The sequence below is a fragment of the Mesocricetus auratus genome, unplaced genomic scaffold (genome assembly GCF_017639785.1).
Source record: "Mesocricetus auratus isolate SY011 unplaced genomic scaffold, BCM_Maur_2.0 Super-Scaffold_100011, whole genome shotgun sequence".
NCBI lineage: Eukaryota > Metazoa > Chordata > Mammalia > Rodentia > Cricetidae > Mesocricetus > Mesocricetus auratus.
Window position 1 is genome coordinate 50,570,612 of NW_024429195.1, and position 16,745 is coordinate 50,587,356.

The window sequence follows — 16,745 nt, forward strand, 5'->3', positions numbered from 1 at the left end:
CTACAGTAGTCATTCCTGGAGGAATAAAATGCCCGATGGAGAAACTGGCACGCTCCGTGTTCCTGTGTGCAGTGTGCAAGTGTGTGCATTTGTTGTGAATGTGCTTGCTGGACCATCCATGTGCCCGGAAGCGTGCGTAAGCACGCGTTTGTTAGCCTGAGTTTATCACTGGACGGTGCGTGTGTGCACGTGCATCTATCTGCGTGCAAGTGTTTATTCGGTCACACGCGTGGGCGCATGGATCTTTGTGCATACTGTGTGTGTGCACCCGCCGGCGCGCTCTGGGGTGAGGACACCTCTCAACCGATCCAGGCTGTCGCGGGGGCTCTCAGACTCCTTGGCCGCCTGTTCCCAGGACTGAAATAGAAGGCGGCGGCGGTTGGCTCCTAGTGCTTCCGGCCACCTTCTGGCTCCGCTCTGTGGAAGCGCAGGTAGTGGCCATGCTCCCTAAGGTGGCTTTGAGAAAGGCATTTACTCTCGCCTTTCCAGGACAACCGTCCAGGGGTGACCTCGGAGGGTAACAGGGACTAGACCCGCGGGGAGCCGGGCTGGAGAGCCTAGGCCCTGTCTCTTTTAACCCCACCGCCGGCGGGAGCACGTGAGCCTGGGCTCCGGGTGGCACTAGGGCGCCGCCGCCGCCAAGGCAGTTGTGTTTCGAACGCTGCCTCTGGCGGGCGGCCAGGCGCCTCGGCTCGGCGGTCCGCCCGGCCTCCCCCTCCTCTTGTTGCTCCTGCAACCCCCTCCCCTTTATCCGCCCATGATCAGAAGTGGGCAGTCCCCCCTCCCGCCACCCCCTCCGCAAGTGCGCGCGCGCGCACACACACACACAGATACACAACACACGCAAACACACGAGCGCGCAGGCACATACACAGACGTGCACACACACTCATCCCTCTTGAAACCCAGGCAGGAACTCAGAAAACTTCCAACCCGGGCGCGCACACGGGGTTGCAGAACGCCGGGGCCAGCAGCTTGTTTCCCCACACACTGCAAGCAGTGCTGCCGCCGCCGCCTGCCCTCGCCACCCGAGGAGGCGCGGTGCCACCCACTGCTCTGTTCCTAGCTAGAGTTGAGCTGTGCCCCCTACCCGATCCAGGCAGAATCTTTCCCACCCTCTCCCTGCTTTCCGAAGGCACAAGAGTCTGTATCTCTGTCCCAGTCCCCAGCCCGCCCCCCCTCGGGAGAGGAGGAGGAATTCTTTCCCCGCCTAACATTGCAAGGGACACAATTCACTCCAAGTCTTCCTTTCTAAGCCACTGCCCAGCTTTCCCAGTGCCCGCAACTCCCCATCCTTAGCGGAGAGAGGAGCCCTCTCCACCTTCAATTCTCCCTCTTCCTTGCTTCCCGCCTCCTCTCGCTACCTCCACCTCCACCTCCGCCACCCACCGCCCGCAGAGCCGCCTCCTCCTCCTCCTCCTCTCCTCCTCCTCCTCCCCTCTCTCTCTTTTTGGCAGCCGCTGGACGTCCGGTGTTGATGGTGGCAGCAGAGGCAGCCTAAGCAGCAGCAGCCCTCGGCGCGCGCCAACTCCGCCAGCACTCGTCGCCCCTGCCTTCTCCAGCCCTCTTCATCCCGACTCCCGAAAGGTGCTGGGCGGATCCAGGGCGGCGGAGGGCGAGCGGCTGCAGCGGCGGTAGCGGCGGAGGCAGCGGTAGCGGCGGCGGGAGGCAGGATGAGCGCACGCGGTGAAGGCGCCGGGCAGCCGTCCACATCAGCCCAGGGACAACCTGCCGCCCCGGCGCCACAGAAGCGAGGACGCGGCCGACCCAGGAAGCAGCAGCAAGTCAGTACGCCGGCGCGGAGGGGCCACTCAGCCCACCCGCGACGCCTCTGCCCCGGGGCCCCGCGACCAACTGGGCAACCAGAGCGCGGGAGCGCAGCGACCGGGGCGGCGCAAGCTTGCCCGCTAGCCTCAGGGTGTAGGTGGGCGGGAGACCGATTCCCTCACCGGCGAGTGCGCGGTGCAAGCTCCCGGTTGCCCGCGCCCCACAGCTCCAGGAGGTGGGGGGTCCGCTGCCCTCCGCAGCCACCCGGCGGGAGGTGGGGTCGCGCGAGGCGCGTACGGGGACTTTCGCTATTGTGCGCAGCCCCGGAGCGGCGCGGCGTGGCTGGGGGACCGGAGCTTCTGGGGTCCCACAGACTAAAAAGCATTGCTTTGTCAGCCGCTTTTGCAACTGTTCAGCGAGAGGGCTTGCCGGGGACTGGGACGTTCAGGAGGGTCGGAACTCGGTAGGTCGGAGGCGCCGAGACCCCGCGGCTTTCTCCAGTGTCTCGGGGCTGCCTGCCCGCGGGAGCCTGGAGCGCCGCGGCCGCCCCCTCGGTGCCCTCCCCACACTCCATGGCCCTAGGCTCGCGCCCTCCCGACAAAGAACGCGTGTGGAGCCTACTGCCTTGCCGGGTGCTCCTTGGGATCTTTAAACGCCTGCCGAGCTGCAGTCGCGGGAGCTGGCGGGGAAGGGAGCCCGGGGAATCTCAGGTCCCCGCGGGACCAGTTAATGCGCTTCTCCCGAGGAACTTTGGAAGGGAAGTCCTAGAGAGTGCACGGTAGCTAAGGTCGCTTCCCCGCCAAGAGCTCTGTCCCCCTTTGGCTCCTAGATCCCGCACTTTAGAGCGGCAGAAGTTTAGTGTCCTCCAGGGCGAATGGCTGGGGGCTGGGAGGGGACGATCGAGGGGCACCCAGGACCCCGCGGAGTGGAGGGTTTTGTCTACGGATGCAACCAATTAAATGTGCAGCCGGCTATTGCAGAGCTGAGCACAGCGCCCAGGGCCGGGGGCTTGGGGGTGGGGGTGGGGGTCCGCAGCAATTCCAAACCTAGGGATGCGACTATTGGGAACAGTTAAACTCAGCTTCCTAGCCTTTAAAAAACAAAACACTTTTCTTTTCTCCTTTTGCCTTAAATCTCTTCCCTCGGGCAAAAAGAAGGGTTAGAAAATAACCCTAAAGTCCCACGTTGGTCCCCGGGCGCTAGTTGGGAAATCAAAGAATGATTGCCAGTGTGTTTTAGAAAAAAAGCGAGGGGTGTACCTTTTTGAAATCTTCAAAGGAAACAAGCCAATCTAGAGGCCTCCGAGTTTTCCCGCTCTGGCCTTGGCGACACTTCACTATGCCTTTGGATCCTGTTTTACACCTCCCAGGAAGTCCCCGCTCTACCTACTCGCCACCCAGCTTTTCGGAATTCTACTAATCGCACCTCCCCCCAGTTAAAAAACAAATGTCTAAAAGAAAACGCCAGGGGATCCGGAGGTGACTGGGAGTTTTACCTTTGAGTGAAGGCCGAGCTCACAAAGAAAAATTGTTTCCGATGTGTTTGCTCTAAGTGCCCACTGGCGCGAGTATCTAATGGACGCTTCCAAGAAACCATTCCCCCACGCTCTCTGAGTAGAATGCGAGCTTCCATTGAGAACTTTGGTGAGTTGTAATTAGTCTCATTTAAGCACGCAATCTGAATGAAATGAGAGTAGATGATTCACCAGAGAGATGTTCGACATCCCCGGAGTATCAATCATCACATTTTCTTAACTGCTTGAGTATTGGCTTCTTAGCCTAGCACCCAATAAAGGAAAGCTGTGATGTACCTGGTGATCTGGCCGGTTCAATTTCTCCTTCCCAGGTACTTACATTCCTCTCCCATCTTCCCCCCTTTCTTTCCACTCCACCCCCACGAAACTTTCTTTGTGAAAAAACAAAAACTCTAACGCAACACGTTTATTTTTGTAAAAAGATATTTAAATTTCGACTAGAGATTCTGCCTGTCTCTCAAAAGGAAGTGGAGAATTGAAGCAATTATCTAGATAATTCAAGCAAAACCTCCCACCTCAGATCTACCATAATTATTTGGAAATTTTAGGGGGTATGGAATTATTCCGAGCTGAAGAGTTTGGAAAATCGCTACAAGATTGCACTCAGAATGTGTGGGTTCAATCCTAAAGCACCTGAAACAGGTATATAGATGTAATTGCAAGCAATCCTTTCCATGTTTCCAACTATCTATGACTTTGGGTTCTATTCTGTTGTTTGAAATCCCAGTAGAATGGGTACTGATAGTCCTATAAAAAGTTTATTATTTCTGTGAGTTTTGCCAAGAGCATAGCCATGTAAACTTTGCACCTTAAAAACAGGGACTTTCTAGAACATTGTAACTCCTCCAGGCTTTGCTATCATTTTGATTTCAAAGTATAATCCCGTTTTCACACGCAAGTAGTTTCCTCTTTGAGCACTGGGATTCAGACTATGGTTGTATTCTCTCCCCCCACCCCAACTTGTGCAAACGCTGTGCCACCATCATCCAATTATGCAAGAACTGAATGACTTCCAGCAGGTTTGTTAAGCGGCCCAGGCAGAAAACATAGCCAGAGTCAGGGTCATTCTCTTTCTGTAGGTCTAGCCACAACAGCTTTTCTTTCCTCCCTCCAATTAGGAGCCAACCTGTGAGCCCTCTCCCAAGAGACCCCGGGGAAGACCCAAAGGCAGCAAGAACAAGAGTCCTTCTAAAGCAGCTCAGAAGGTGAGAATTTTCGAGTGAAGTTCTTCTAATGTTACCAATGACCTCCCTGTAATTCTCCCATTCTATACCCACACTCCAGGACTGGTCCGAGATGAATCAGTCCTACATTTGCTAGATGGGTCTTAACCTTTTTTCTTTTTTTAATTTTTTTTCAATGTTGCCGCCTAGGTTAAACGTTTCCTGGAGATACAGTGATTTCAGACAAACAAAAAAGTCATGAAATAGTATAAATCTTAAGGGCTGGTGGGGGGGCAGGGGTGGGGGAGGCTGTGGAGATAGGGCTGGGTGGGATAGGGGTGGAAATGATATCATTAATATTTACACCCATGGTGAACTGGTTCATAATAAATCAGAGCTAGATATTGTGACTGGTGATGATATGACTGTAATTTCCTCTGAAAAATAATTGAGATTCACTTATTCAGGGTTTGTTTGCATGATGACTGGAAGACAAGTCTCCCTGTTAGAGTTAAGTGCTTTGTCACATAGATGCTAATTAAAAAGAAAATCCAATTATGGGTTAGTGGGCAAAAAGTTTCATGAGTTTTATAACTTTAAATGCGATAAAGGACACTGTGTAGGACAAACCTGCAAGATAATATTGTCATAATCACAAGAAGGTTTCCCCACCAAGTGTTATGCTCTCAGACAATGAAAAGTTTTAAAAACAAATAATTGTCTTATTTCATATTTTGGGAGTGTGTGTGATAGAATCCAATTAAGTTCAGCCTTCACTTTTTTTAAAACAGATTTTAAGTAGAACCTTTATAATAATTTCATGTTGGTTGTGTGTGGTAGCAAAGAGGAGGTACCTCACAGTCAGTGCCTGTATAGAGAAGCAATGATGAATATAAGTCACTTTTTGGTCTTTTACATACAATTGGAAATGGTTTGCATCCTATTTGTAAATGTGTCTTGTAGTTGAAACTAATGGTTCAAAAATTAGAAATACATCTCCATCTATCTTTTCAATAGATTTAAATATACTGCATTTGTTTAAAATGAATCTTTGTTCTTCTTTAGGGGATTAATATTCTGTGTGTATTTTTCTGTGAGTGTAGCCAGTAACCACATTATATGTAATGGTTCTCAGTGGTGTATCCTGTCATAGCAACTAGTGATGTATAAAAACCACTTAGGAAGTCATTAGGACTTCTGGCTGTTTTATTTTAACAGTTTTGAACAGAGTGGAAAGAGCAGATTTCTCTAGCATTTGAATTAGCTACATTTTAAAGTTCAGGTTTGCAGTTAGTATTTAATCAGTTAACCCTCAAGTGTTCCTGAATAACCTTGTTATCTAAGTAATAATAGCAAGCTGGTATTTTTACTATGAGTGCTTTCTCTGCCTTTTATTTATAAATGAACTAAAATGTACTTAAAAACAAAACAAACTAACAAACCAAAGTTATTCTGTATTGTGTGCCTGTGGTACTTTTGCTCTCAGGGGCAACATAGGAGTGTCTTGGTAGGCATCAGCAGATATGTAAAATATGATGTGCTCATTCTTAAAAGACGCCTCATCAAATTATTATTTAAGAACTCTTTAAAGCTCACCATAAATAAATGCTTTGAAAGATAATGTAAAAAGGAAGGTGTTTGTTACTGTGTGACACTTTTACTTGAACGAATAGGTATAAATGGTTCCATCATGATCTTTCTTCTTTACAAAGTTTTTCACACAAAGTTCATCTTGGACTAAGAGTATCTTAATGGACAAAAGGAAAGTTAAGGCTTGTGTCTGATTTAACATATAAAGCAAAACCAAACCAAAACAAAAAAAAAGCTTATCCATTTCCAAGCATGTTTGGTTCTAGACATAGGAATCTACAGATGGTCCTTCTAGGCTGCCCTCTTCCTGTAATTCTTGTATGTACACATACTTGTGTAAAATACAAATACCCCCCAGAAGACTTTTTCTGAATTCTTTGTTTCTTTCCTTCTTTCTTTCTACAAGGTATACTTATTTCATATAATTCTATTACAGGTGTTTAATAAAAGCAAATAAATACATTAGCCTAGAACATGACTTATTTTTCTCCAGTTTTATAACTTGTACTTCCCTTAGAGATCATGATGGTGAGGATACATGGATAAGTCATTCCTGGAATGGGTAAAAATTAAAGTGTTTAACTTTCAAATCAGTTTTTAGGGAAGGTGTTCCTATGCCTTTATACACACTTAGGTTATTAATGGTGTATGGTCTTCTTACAAGGCTTTTGCTCATTATGGTTTTGAACTGAAAACCTTTTTAGAAAGAGTTATACAGCTCAAAACATGCAAGATGAAAATACACTATTAAACTGAGCTGAATACATGTGGAAAGTCTTCTATAAGATTAATGAAGTGAATATTTTTCTGCACTCTGGGAATCACACACAGAGGAGGAGAGAGGGAGAGGGGGGAGAGAGGGGGAAAGAGGGAGAGAGGAGAGAAGAGAGAGCTGGTAAGCTGGTAAGCACTTGAGAGAAACAAACTCAAATAAGTGGGAATGCAATGTATATTGGAGTCCTGATGATGCTGTTTAAATTTTCTTGCTTCTTTGAGCTTTTTTTCTTTTCTTTTTTTTTTTTTTTTGACTAAGTTTATGCTTGGACTGAGCAACTGGCCTTGGGGCATTTGAAAACAAAACTGCTCATTAGAAAATTAACAGTGAGAAACTTGACAATGCATGCAGAATGTTGCAAGGCCAGGTGGATGAACAACTACTAAGGTAGCTACCCTTTCACTTTCAATAGAAAGTGTAAAATGCACAAGAAACAAATTTATAAAGAGGCGACTTGTCATGTTTACAATTTATGGAAGAGAAGATAATTATTTCTCCAGCAATACTAGTTTAATGGATAACCCTTGTGTGTCCATGATAGTCTTTCCCGGGAACTCTCCCAGTCTGAATGTAGTCTTAATAAAAAGAAATTAGAAGTTGCCATATTCTGGAATAAATGATTTATCTGAGTATTCATTTGTTTTTAGGTCCAGGTATACCTATACCCAGTTACCTTTTAATCTTTGTGTTGTGTTTTGGGTTCACTGAAGATACTTTATATTTCCACATTTCTTATGCTTGGAAAGGAGACTATCACTACCTTACATAGTGCTGAGGGTTTTGTTGTTTCTTTTTAATCAAGAGAGAAAACTGGAGGGGCTGTCACTAATGTCCTTTGCTTCATGTCACAAGTCAAATTGGTCTTCAAATTTCAAAGCAGGTTTCATTTAGGTACTTGTGGAAAGGTGTGTGTTTCTGAGGTTGAGTTAAATTTTAGTACAAAGATTTTAGGTATGAAGTATACCCCTGTTTCATAATATTAGCAGTTTACTTGGCCCTCTCCTTCTACTGGGGGCATAATGGCCAGACTAGAGAGCAGAGCCCAGAATGAAAATTACATCTGGGTCGAGTATGTATTCTTTGAATAACTCAGAATAAACATTTGATTTCATCTTCATACACAAGGTAAGCAAGCCCTGAGGTTAAATGGTACTCTGTAGACTGAGTCATATTCCAATGATTTACATTCCTGAAAGTGATTGTTTTTTTTCATAAATTATTACTAATTTCAATCACAGACAATTTAGGGATAGAGGAGAGAGTTAATTTCATATTAACTGCAGAATCCAATGGCTGTGTGAGTACAGGACTGTCTTTAGAACATGGAAGGCCAAGGAAGAGAGGGACCAAAGGCACACCCTTTGTTGACTCCATCAAAGATGACTCTGGGCGTGATCATAAAGTTCCAGCCTGTAGTTCTACAGTCCTGGAAGGATTTAGTGCAATCCCTCTGTGTGTTGACGGGCAGGTAAGTTCTCTAACAGAGTAAACACAAGGCTGGTTCTGTGCAGGATGATATAACTGCTGTCTCCACTGTCTTGGGGTTTGAACTCATTTTTCAGAACTTCCCTTTGCCTGGGTAGAAGAGGCCTGAATGTAGTTGTAGATTCCATATGGCAATGCCATCAAGTCATCCTAGATCAAGATGCAAACGGGACATTCAGATACATCAGTATTGTTTTATGTGGTAACTGAGTGCCAGGGTGACCCCCCAGTTCTATTTTTCTGGAAACTTTCGGTCCTCTGAACTCTTTCCTCCAAAGCTCCTCCTTACTTCAGCTGACCTATATCCTTGGGTCATGCCTATCTCAGGGTCGAGTGCTCCTGACAGGGATCCTATTGCATTTCAGGTCTTTGTTGAGAATAGATGGGTGAGGAAGAGTGTTTTAAGCTGGTGAAGTCACTCAAAACTGTCTTTTCTTGTGAGATTTTGTTGTTGATTTGTTTTTTACAGTTTCCAGAGTCCACCTTAGAACCTCACACTTTACATGAGGGTGGAAACTGAGCTTCACAACCCCGATGCTAAGCTTCTTGGTTGAGCATTTGTGCTCAGTTAACCAGTAGAAATAAGGTGAACAGAGAAACAGTAATCTTTTAAAACTGGTTCATATCCATTTATATGGCTTTAACACAGAGAGCATATTCTATTATTTGTTTATTTATCTTTTAAGTGCTGAAAATGAAACCCAGGGCCTTGCACATCCCCGGACAGTTGCTTTACTACTGAGCCACACCCCCCAGCCTGTCTTGTGAACCCCTACATCATTGCTATTTCATCTGCAGAGATGATTTAGAGTAGGATACTCTGCAGCTGTGAACACGGAGAACTCTTCCAAAATGTTGTCCTTGGTTTTGACTTGCTGCACACGCACGCGGAAGCAGACTGTGCAGCGGTCATGGCAGGGGGACTCATTCATGTATGTGTTTCCTTGAGAATGAGCTGCAATGGATGATGGGAATTTCTTCTATTTCTCACTGAATATAGTAGGTGAGCAAATCATAGCATCTTTTCAAGGGTGAAAACGGTTGCGCTTAATCTTGGGAAACCCACAGGGCTGGGTTATCAAGATGGTGAAATGAGAATTTACTGGATGGATGTTTATTCCAAATGATTGAGCCAATTCAATGCAATTCAATTCCAATGAATGTTGGTTCACTCTGCTTATGGATTTTTGAGAGAGAGAGAGAGAGAGAGAGAGGAAGAGAGAGAGAAGAGGAGAGGAGAGAGAGAGGAGAGGAGAGAGGTTGGAAGAAATTGTTTATTTTTCTAGATTTTGATTAGATGTCCTTATGTTTCATACACTGTTGTGTTTCTGCATACTATTGGGTTCAAACAGGGTTTAGTCTTTTTTAAAAAAAATCAAAATACAAATATACAAAGATAAACCAAGCCACTTTCTTATGTAGCTGGCTTTTAAATTTTTTTCCTAGTTTTTTTTCTGTGTTTAAACACTTATTGATTCGAAGTGGGGATGTCTGGCTTATAGGTAATGCCCACTGTAACACAAAAAAAATATGATGAGATCATTTAGAATTGTAAAACTTGAATATCTATTTAAATGTCTAAGCTTAACCTGAAGTTAGACTAGAATTAGTCTCTCGGTTCCCAGACACTGCTGTTGTTCATGTCTTAATAGGAATATAGGAATGTTGAAAATATTTCTAGCCACTCATCCATCCTAAGGACCTTTCTTATTTTTAAAATTTTCTTGGTCTTAAAAAAATCTTTCTTCATTTCACACCTTGCTTTTGTCCATTCTGCTTTATATCTGAGACTATCTCAGCACAGAAAAGAGCCCTCCTGTCTTAATATCAGGTTGATTCTAAGTTCCACTCCCTGTGAAGGTTCACAAGTCACAGAATCTCCCATGGAGTGGGAGACCGGTGAAACAGCTAAATAGAAGTGTCACTGTGGAGACCTCCAAATACAGTAGGTCATTGCTGGGCATTGTTGGAATGCAGTAGAGTTACATTTGAGTGTCTGTTCAGTACTGCAGTCTTGCTGGACCCTTCACCACCAGGTGCCTTGCTGTGGTCTTCACAAACGATAAAACTGATTCAAAATTGTAAACGGTCACATTTCTAGTGTTCAGCTCTTCTAAAACTCATCCTTCCCACTTGTGGGGAATGATCCTTTATACATTGCCAACCGCAAAGTTGTTTATCATCCACATCAATGACTTGAGATACAGACCAGATTAAAAGTGTGGGGAACATGAAATATTCTAAGACATGAGGGCAGAGAAATGGGGGTCTCCTGCCACTAACACTCAAAGACTTTGGGCCCCCGAAAAATCCACAAGGTTTGGGGATCGCAATAATTCAAATGTATTCTTAATTGTCAAATGAAAGCTCTACCAGAGATGGTTTGGAAGCTTTACCATGCTTCTGAGGCTTGATGGTAACAGGGAAACAAACTGCACACAGAACACCAATGCTTCTCACCTCCCCATCCCCTCCCCACTGTCTCTCTTCTTCCTCCTCCCCCCCCCGCCTCCCTCCTTTTACCCCTCTCTTTATTCCTTCCTTTCAAAAACTGGTAGTGAATTCCTCTAATATAGTCACAATAACCATAGTCACCATTTCTAACCCAAGAGAGATGTTCACAAGATAAATTTCCTTTTTAATTTCTTTAAAAATATGGAGTATACTCCCAAGCTTAAAGTACCCAGTACTTCCTAAAGAAAGAAGTGCACCTGCTATTTAGCACCCCACCACATTTTCCCAAACTTTTTTCTAAACATCTAAAATTGAGGACACAATTCTGAATTATGCACTTTACAAAGGCATAAAGTATAATGGAGTCCACAGAGGAAGAAAGCACCCTGAATAGGCCGTGCTATGAGGGATGTGGATACTTGTCTGAAATTTTAGTTTTCACAAGCGCAGAAAGCCTACTGGTTTACCCTGCTGCCCTCTATAAAAGCCAAAAACACTAGTTATGTCTCAGTTATACATGTATATGGAATATAGAACCAAAACCGATCCCAACAAAGGCAAGGCAAACATTCGCTTTTACAGTATTGTATATGATGATGCTTTTAAACATGTACCCTCCATGCTTTGTACTCTTGATGTTTTGTTTACCTTCTTTGAAATTCAGGCAATGCCCCAAAGAGCATTGAAGACACACACACACACACACACACACACACACACACACACACACACACACACACACTCGGTTAAAACCACAATTTCCCAGTATCTGAAAATCCTGGAGCTACTCTGGTTTACAAACTAAAACCCCAGCTTGTTTTGCAGCCTTTGTGAAGTTTGATCAGTGTGATTCAGTAATGTGGGTTTTCAAGGACAATCAAGCCTCCCAGATAGAGGCCACACAGTGCAGCCAGCATGTTTTTCTAGATGTCATCTCAGAAGAGGGTTTCAACTTACACGGGACACCAGCCTCTATGACCAGGGAGCAAGTTTACTTTTAACAAGTCAAAGTGATAATCATGGTCTTGTGCCCTTTCGCTAATGGTATGAATTTTATTTCTCAATGGGCTTTTTGTAAATGGGATACTCATTTAAAAGTTATCGTATTTGCAAGGGTTCTTCTCTCCTCTCTCTTTGAGAGATCTGTTTTCTCTGACTTTAAAATGCAGGGAAGCCTTTTCAGAAAACTCCTTCTCTCCAGTAGATTTCAGATACACCCAGGTCATATCATAGCTCCTAGGATGTAAGAATTATACAGAAATTCTGGCAGAGCATTGTTACCTTCAAGGTTAATAGCAACCTCCCTTCCACCAAGGACCACCCAGCTCCCATGAGAAAGGATGTCTGTGTTTCATGCTCCCGTAATTCATTACTGGGTAAACTCTGTGCAATCCTATAGTTACTTCCAATGCTGCCCTCTCCCAGGGGGCTGTGAACCTTTACAACTGTATACCAGTCAGGCATTTCTTTAAAGTTGTCTTCTAGAGGAGATGGTTGAGTATACTGGAATACTTTTGCCTTGACTCAACTGTCTTGGATAAACTTGAAGGGAAACTTTACTTCTAAACCTTCTATCCTATTAAGTATAAAAAGACATTGTGAACATCTTGGTTAGGGTGGGCACATCCAAGTACCTTGATGTCCCCTCAAAGGAGAACTTGTCTCCACTTTATGCAGGAAATCAAAACGAGGCTTCCAGGAACCTGTGCCTAGTCATAAAGCTAGACTGAGAAGGGCCTTGAACCCAGATTTTCTGAAGTATGACATCTTCATCCCTCCAGGGGACAACTGAGAAAGGCTGTGTGGTTTTTCTGGGCGTCCCCAGCTTGCACTTACCTCACAACCCATGCTCTTGTGACTAAAGGTGAGGTAGTTCACTAAGTCTGACCATAAAGAAATCCTTGGTTGACCTGGAACAAAGCTGGAAACACTGACAGCTAAAGATCCTCATAGCTGCTGGGCGTTGGTGGCGTACACCTTTAATCCCAGCACTCGGGAGGCAGAGGCAGGCGGATCTCTGTGAGTTCGAGGCCAGCCTGGTCTACAAAGTGAGTTCCAGGACAGCCTCCAAAGCTACAGAGAAACCCTGTCTCAAAAAACAAAAAAACAAAAAACAAAAAAAAAAAGATCCTCATAGCTACTGAATTTCTTTTCATTCTCAGAAGTGAGCCAAGTCTGTGGCTCTGTTACCAGAGCAGTCTCAAGCATGGGGAAGAGGCTAGCAAAAGTCTTAGAAGCCAAACAGAGTTGGGTTCAAATCTCAGGCCCATAAATTACCTGCGTGATATGACCCAACTCATCTATGATTTGGTTGCTCATCTGCAAAGTAAATGATATCACGATGTCCCTGTTACAAGCCTGCTGTGAGGATTAAAGTAACACACCACCTAACTTAGAACAGTGAATTTTAAGTGCTTAATAAATTGGAGATAACTTTATAATTGTATAGAACTTCTGACAGTTGTGAATCTGGATTAACCTATGGCTGGATAGCAATGCCAGGTATCTATCTGCAGATTTTCTATCAACTATCAAACTGTCACCTCTGTCAGTCTGTCTGACTTTCAGTCTGACTTTCTGTCCATCCATCCATCCATCCATCCATCCATCCATCCATCCATCCATCCATCCATCCATCCATCTTGTCATATATATTCATCTGCTTTTATTAGGTAAGTTGGCACTACAGGCTCTTAATATCTCATTTTAGTATCACTGTACCAAGCCCCACTGGGCTGTTAACCTCAGGACACAAAACTAAATTATAAAACAAGTTGTCCTGACTCTGACTACATTTTTGCATGTGGGGGTCTTGAGATGATTCTTATACACAAAGCAGTAAGTTCTCAGCTTTATTCAGAAAAGCCTAAACATGTGCTTTTTATAGAAGGTAGGTGTGTGTGTGTGTGTGTGTGTGTATTGACATGCTTAGGGAATGGAGTAAGGGTAACTAAAGCTAATTATGAATGTTAAGATTAGAACTGAAATAGAAATAGCTGATATCAGAAAAATCTGCAGTATCACAGTGAAACAAACTGTAAAGAACAGGAAAGTTGTGCCAGACTCATGTTGAACGTGGAATTAGTGTTAAAAATGCCCATTTTAGTTTAATAATTTTGTATAGTTATGGTTTAAATATCTGGGACAAATATTGGTGATTTTTGCTGGTGTTTTCTAAAAATATCATCTGTCGTCTATCTATCTATCTATCTATCTATCTATCTATCTATCTATCTCTATCATCTCCCTCTTCTCTCTCTCCCTCTGTCACTATATCTGCCTTAGGTAACTGATTAACAGGTGATTGTTTTAGGCAAAGAACAGGAAATTAGCCGTGAGGAAGTTTGTCGATGTTCATTGTTTCATATTAAAGTGTTTCTGTATTATCTCTCACATTCAGACCTGCTTTCCATAGTAGTGTAGGGACAACTGTTTTATTATTAACTTTAGAAAGTTAATATGCCCATATTAATATTTGTAACTACTTATAACTGGAAAGAGAATCTTGACCATTGAAAGAAGGGTCATGCTGTTATATTAATTTGCATAAACTATGGGGTGTGGGAATATTTCCTTGCCATGATCAGAAACAAAGGCAAAGTGGGCTTCACAAAAGTGTATTCATGCACTTCGGAGGAGATCACCCCATGGGAGTCTTTTATGGTGAGAGGTTGCGTAGATACCTCTTTACATCATGCAGCGAACAGCGAGGAAAACGCATACACTAAGAAGCACAGACCATGAAGTATACACGAGGATCATACCTCATCTTCAGTCCAGAACATTCTAACTGGAAACATAGCCCTTGGACCAGCTCATGTGAAAATCCTCAGGTGGGAGATTACATGATGTCCTTTCTTATTCTTTTCAGAAAGCAGAGGCCATTGGAGAAAAACGGCCAAGAGGCAGGCCTAGGAAATGGGTGAGTAACAAGCTATAATTTCCATTCTTAAGAGGAAAATAATGTCTTTTTTAAAACTTAAAATTAAAAATGAAAGCATTTCATGGATGATGTGAATTGGTAACTTCTGGCGTGATGAATCTTTGGAAGACTGAGGCACATGACCTATGATCATTGCTTACCATTTAGCTCCAGAACTCACTGCCTCTGTTCCCTGAAGGTGACGTCTTCCTTCTGTATCTTTCCACACCAAAGGAGTCTCCCCAATTCCTGCAAAGGGCAACAGGGGAAGATTTGATTACAGGTTGAGTAACTAGAGTTAAAGGATCACAATGGTGAAACAATTCAGATGAAATGTGAATGAGATAACTTTTTTCTTCCTTTAGATCTTTTCCTCTTTGTGGTTTCCTCTCTGGCTTTCCTTTTGGGCCAGTCTTATTTTCTGGGCGCTGTGCACGCTCTTCTTCACACTGGTTTCTTCAGGAAACAGGTGTAATTTCCAGTGGTCCCAGCAAGCCTCAATTACTATTGTGCATATGGACAACAGAGGCATTGGTGCCTGGCGCATGACCCACATTCTCGAGAAGGCCTCTCCCACCGATTTCTCCACGGTAAAGGAAGCTCTTTCTCAGGAAGGAGGCAGCCTTGTCTGGCCCCAGCCTGTCCGTCACTCCTTTACCTCTCCTCCCACAAAGCACGTCTCCGCTTTGTTCCCGCTCCCTCTGCCTTTCAGCGTTTCTTTCCTGCTCCTCTGGGTTGGATTTCCCCTGTTGGTTTTCTGTCCCTTTCTCCTCAAGTTCTGCATCACTTTCTATTTATCCTTGGGTGTTGCCTTTCATGTAATTTATTCATGTTGTATTTTTCTCCCTCTCTGCTCCACATGTGTTAGGATTAGATTTCTTAGCACAAGGAAATGGGGATGATCTTTAGATTAAAAACATCTTAGTGTTGCAGCGGAACCTTAGTGTAAAGGCGTTTTATGGAGCCCGTTTTCCGATAAGTGAATTCTCTCCCAACCTTATCTACATAGCCGTCCGCCAGTCTACTCCCGATTACCTTAAACAAAGGGTTCACACCACCCCCTAGGCCACCTCTTGCTTCCTCAGATGCTCAGGATTTAGAAAATCTTTGACTCTACTGTGGAAACAACCCCCACCTCTCTGCCTTCCTCCTGAAATATATATTCTTTTTTCACATCCACAGTAGGTCTTCAAATATTGGAGGACAACTGTCTCCAACCCTTTTACCCCCACCTCATCCTGCATAAAGAAAATTCTTGCTCTTTGTTTCTGAATACAGTTTTTAAAATATTCTGAAGTGTGTTCCCCAGAACTAAGGATCGTATTCCAGGTGTGGGTTCTATAAGCAGTGGGTTTGTTACCTCTCTTGTACAAATGGTTGTCCGTTGCTGTGAAATCAGTTTTCCAGGAATACAACATTATGAATAAATGACTATTTTATTATGCTATACCTGTTCTTTGGGTCAAGAGTATGGACAGGGCAGAGCAGAAAGTCTCTGCTAAGAGGACTCCCAGCATTTAGCCACACCTAAAATTCGGGGCCTGGAATTTGAAGGCTTCTTAACTTCAGGTCTTTGACTGGCTGAAAGTCTGGTCATGGCTATCAGTGTGTCTGGACAGCTCACACTGTAATTGGATGGTCTCGGCCTTCTTATCTGCACTCATGGGTCAGTACCTGGAAGGAAACCACAAACTTACTTCCAGACATCAAAAAGTTGCACTGTTGTTCCACTCCAGTGAGCACAGTGCTGACTAAGCTTTGAGAGCACATAGACTAAATACAGGTCTGCTAAGAATCCAATCTCCAAAAGGGTACCCCATCTCATTGATGAATCAACAAGAAAGACCTGCATACTTTTTCTAATAGGCAACGGAATAGTCAATAGGTGAGATCTTTGAAGTCATAGGATTAGCAGGACTAAAATGAAATAGGTGGTAATGAGTTGCAGAGAAAATCAACCATGAAAATACCTCCCACCAAGTAAATCTCTGCTCTCCATACCTCATGCCTTTGAGGTACCCTCTGATGCAATGGTTCTCAATCTCCCTAACGCTG

At 44.3% G+C, this 16,745-nt stretch overlaps 1 protein-coding gene across 2 annotated transcripts in view; it reads left to right on the forward strand.

Annotated features, from left to right (window-relative positions):
* Positions 1 to 291: 291 nt before the first annotated feature.
* Hmga2 (high mobility group AT-hook 2) overlaps positions 292 to 16,745 on the forward strand; it is a 115,670-nt gene continuing 99,216 nt past the window's right edge. The window contains exons 1-4 of one of the 2 annotated variants that reach the window (XM_040754809.1): positions 292 to 431; positions 1,458 to 1,784; positions 4,420 to 4,506; positions 14,640 to 14,690. In XM_040754809.1, coding sequence (XP_040610743.1) covers positions 1,674 to 1,784; positions 4,420 to 4,506; positions 14,640 to 14,690 — 249 coding nt within the window. In that variant the 5' untranslated portion in view covers positions 292 to 431; positions 1,458 to 1,673. Of the gene's footprint in view, positions 432 to 1,203; positions 1,785 to 4,419; positions 4,507 to 14,639; positions 14,691 to 16,745 lie in introns of those variants that run through there. The other variant, XM_005081519.4, reaches the window with a different exon arrangement.